Below are 3,816 nucleotides of genomic sequence, written 5' to 3' on the forward strand. Positions count from 1 at the left end.
GCTGCGCGTGCGCGGAGCGGGCTCCCGGGGCGGGCGGCGAGGCGATGGCGGCCATGGGGGCGATGGCGGCCATGGGGGCGCTGCCGGCGGGCGCGGGGGTGCTGCCGCCGCTGCCCACGCTGGGGGTGCCGGGCGTGCCCGAGCTGAAGCCGCTGACGCGGTATGAGGCGATGCGGCTGGGCCCGGGCTGGAGCCACTCGTGCCACGCCATGCTGTACGCGCCCAACCCGGGCATGCTCTTCGGCCGCATCCCGCTGCGCTACGCCGTGCTGGTGAGGGGGCGGGCGGGGGGGGGCCGGGGACCGGGCCGGGGCCGGGGCCGGGGCCGGGGCCGGGGCCGGGACCAGGGCGGGGCGGGCGGGTCCTCGGGCTGGGGCGGGCCGGGCCGGGCTGGGTCGGGCCGCGGGCTCCGGGGGAGGCGGGCTGAGGGCAGGCGGGCGGGCCCGGCCGGGCGGCGCGGCGGCTCTGGCTGTCCGGTAGTTCCTGTGCAGGGCGGTAGCATCAGGCTTGGCCGAGGCGGCGGCGGCGGGCCCGAGCCCGCGAGGGGGAGCCCCCGGGACCCCCGGCTGTGCGGCCGGGGCGGCTCCGCCTCGGCGTCTCGGCTCCCCGGCCCAGGGCCGCGGCGAGCTCTCGGAGACGGTGTCGGTGAGCGGTCCTGGATGCGCTGGAGCTGGTAGGGCCGCATCGGAGGCGGCCGGGAGGATGGAAACCTCCGTGGCGCCGGGCTGGGGCGCCCGCGCCCCCCCTCGCCCCCCACCTCCCCCCCCCCCCGCCCCGGGGGCTCCGCTGTGCCCCATTAACACCATGCGCCTCTATTGCAGATGCAGATGCGATTTGACGGACTACTGGGCTTTCCCGGGGGGTTCGTGGATCGCCGTTACTGGTCCCTGGAGGACGGTCTGAATCGGGTGCTGGGCTTGGGTTTGGGCTGTGTGCGCCTGACGGAAGCTGACTATCTGTGCTCGCACCTGACAGAGGGGCCACATCGCGTGGTAGCACACTTCTACGCCAGGCAGCTGACCCTGGAGGAGCTGCATACCATCGAGATCAGCGCGGTGCATTCCCGAGACCACGGGCTGGAGGTGGGACCCCAGGGAGGGGGTGTGTAGAGCTCTGACCGTTAGCCCCAGGGAAGATGAAGCTTCCCTCCTAGGTCTGCTGGGCTGTCTCTCGCAGCCCAGCGGGGGAATGCACCGCATGTAGAGCTACCGGCGGCGAGTGCCGTGCACCGCCGCGTAGCGCCGGTTAGGAGGTCTAGCTGTCGGCTGGGGTTGTGTCTCGGGCTCCAGAGCGTAGCGAGCTCGAGCTCCGGCCTTTCCCGGTGACTGCCTGCGTAGGGAAGAGCCCTATTTACCCGCTCAGCCTCGGGACGCGGGTGAGGTCCGTCTCGCATCTGGTGGGCATCTCCCCCCGCCCTGGGCTGAGTAACCTGGACCGGAATCGCGACCCTCGGTGTGGTGATGTGTTGCTCTAACCCGAGTTCTCCCCAGCTCGCGTGGAGGCGGTGCGGGAGGCAGCCTTCCTCCTCCCGGGTAGCTGGGTCCGGCTGACGCCCCAGGGTAGAGCGCGAGAGCTAGGGTCTCCCCGCGCGCCCGCGAGGCGCTCGGCAGGTTTCAGCAGCTGCGTGAACGGAGGCAGTTGGCCCGGGGTTGTGGCGTGGTTGAGGGGGACGCGTGGGTAAGCCGTGGTGTCCCCAGGCAGGGCAGGGTGTGGAGGGGGAAGCGGGGTTCCCCGTAGCGGCCTGGGGCAGCGGGATCCCCCCAAAGGGGCAGGAGGGGGCATGGAGCCAGGGCTGGGTGCAAGGGGCTGGGCAGGGAGAGCAGGGGCTGGGGGCGGGGGGGCACTCAGGGAGGGGCAGCACAGGGGCTTCAGCTGGGCTGAGGGCAGGCAGGTGAGGGCAGGCAGGCGAGGGCAGGGGTCGGTGTGGGAGGGAGGGGCAGGATCTGGCAGCCGGGGCAGGGCAGGCCTGGGCTGTGGGCTGGCGGGGTGCTGGGGCGAGGGTGTGGGGGCAGAGGGTGGTGCGGGGGGGGCTGGTGCTGCCGCGGCCCCTGCTGAGCTGCGCTCCGTGCTGTTGCAGGTGATGGGCATGGTCCGCGTCCCCCTCTACACCCAGAAGGACCGCATGGGCGGGCTGCCCAACTTCCTGGGCAACTCCTTCGTGGGAACTGCCAAATTCCAGCTGCTCTTTGCCCTGAAGATCTTGAACATGGTGCCAGAGGAGAAGCTGGCCGAGGCGGTGGCTGCCACGCAGAAGCCGAAGAAGCCGGCCATCGACCAGGCAGCCGGGGCAACGGGAAACCTGCCTGCCGCTAAGGCGGCGAACGAGCTGGCGGCGCCTGCTAAAACAGGCAACGAATTGGCAGATAGGGCAGAGAACCAGGCAGCTGTGCAGGCAGCGGCCGAGGCAGCAGAGCAGCCGGTGGCTGGGCTGGAGAGCGGGGCCGTAGCGGAGCAGCTGGTGGCTGTGCCGGTGGCCGAGGCGGTGGAGCAGCTGGCGGGGCTGGGGGCAAACGCCGTGGCGGAGCAGCCGGTGGCCGAGCCGATGGAGTGACGCCGCCGTGTTTGCGCTTGATTAAAAGTGGGTGAGACTAGAGACTTTCTTCTAACTTTCCAACCCGTCGCTGGCTGCAGCTGCTGCCCACGCGATTCCACTGCCCAGCCGGGAGGGTTTGGGTTTGTCTGAAGCAGGGGAAAGCTATGTATTTTTATGGCCATTAAACTCTAGCGAGCTTCCCAGATCAACCTGCACAGCCCCCTGCAGAGAGTTCATGTGCTTACGTGAGGGCGCCGAAGCCTTAGAATTCTGTTGTGATTTCAGGGACACACTGCTGCTGTCAGGTCCCCGTTTCATTTTTAAGGAACATAATGTCTTAGTTTTTAAACGCCCCGTGTTGACTCGGACGCGGCTGTGTTTGTTTGCAGTGGACACGGCTGAGGGCTGGGGCTGCTGGACAAGCACCTCTGCCAGCGGCGGTGGAAGGGCTCCCCTGCACCGGCGGCGGGGCGGCCGTGCTCCCGCTCGGGGTGCCGGCGCCACGGGGTGCCGTGCCGTCAATTCCCTCTGGGGCCTGGGGGAGCGCTTGTGTGGGTTTCTACCTGGAGATCTGTGGGAGCAGGAAAGTGGAATAAATGGCTTTGAACGCTTCACAGTCGGGATCGTTCTTGATGGCTGGCGCAGAGCTCTGGGGGTGCAGGGGCTGGGGGGCAGGGGGGGGCGCCTCTCGGTTCCCTCTGCCTCGGGGCTTTGCCCCCCACCCTGCTCCCTGTGGGTGAGCAGCTGGAGGGCAAGGGCAGGGCCCAGAGCTGCTGCTGGGGGAACCTGGGGCAGAGGGGGCTGGCTCAGGGCGCTGCGCCGCCGTGAACCCTTGTGAAGCTTTTTCTGGTGGGTTACTCCAGAACGCCTCGTGCACCCAAGGGCTTCAGGTGGCGGCCTGGGGAGAAGCCGTCTGCGCCGCTGCAGGTGCCAGAGCTGCTCCTGGGCACTGGCAGCGCATGTGGGGCGTTTGTCCTGCCTGTATCACAGCGCTGCTGGGGCAGCCAGCGAGGAGCCCGGCTGCACCGAGCCCTGCTCTCTGCGGGGGGAGGCATTTCAGCTGAGCCTTGGTAAAATCCTCCACGCGTCCAGCAGCCCCATTGCGCCGGGGCGGGCTCTGCACCGGAGCAGCTGCTGCCTCTGCCCCTCCTGCCTGCTCCACGCTGCTGCTCCCAGCCCGGTGCGCAGAGCCTGCGCTTGCCCCGCATCGTGGCAGAGCACAAGGTCAGGTGAAGGTGCTCGAGCAGCCGAGTAGAGCAGGCTCCTGTGCAGTGACAAATGAC

At 69.4% G+C, this 3,816-nt stretch overlaps 1 protein-coding gene across 2 annotated transcripts; it reads left to right on the top strand.

Annotated features, from left to right (window-relative positions):
• The first annotated feature begins 8 nt into the window (after nt 1–8).
• On the top strand, nt 9–3,147 carry NUDT16L1 (nudix hydrolase 16 like 1). 2 transcript variants are annotated; one of them, XM_074841077.1, is made up of 3 exons: nt 12–272; nt 822–1,082; nt 2,078–3,147. In XM_074841077.1, exons 1-3 carry the CDS (start codon nt 45–47, stop codon nt 2,549–2,551), a joined length of 963 nt encoding a protein of 320 aa, XP_074697178.1. In that variant the 5' UTR covers nt 12–44; the 3' UTR covers nt 2,552–3,147. The 2 variants fall into 2 exon arrangements, with proteins under 2 accessions (XP_074697179.1, XP_074697178.1); XM_074841078.1 differs by lacking the exon at nt 822–1,082 and having other exon boundaries at nt 9–272.
• The last annotated feature ends 669 nt before the right edge of the window (nt 3,148–3,816 follow it).

Source organism: Strix aluco, chromosome 15 (genome assembly GCF_031877795.1).
Source record: "Strix aluco isolate bStrAlu1 chromosome 15, bStrAlu1.hap1, whole genome shotgun sequence".
NCBI classification, from domain to species: domain Eukaryota; kingdom Metazoa; phylum Chordata; class Aves; order Strigiformes; family Strigidae; genus Strix; species Strix aluco.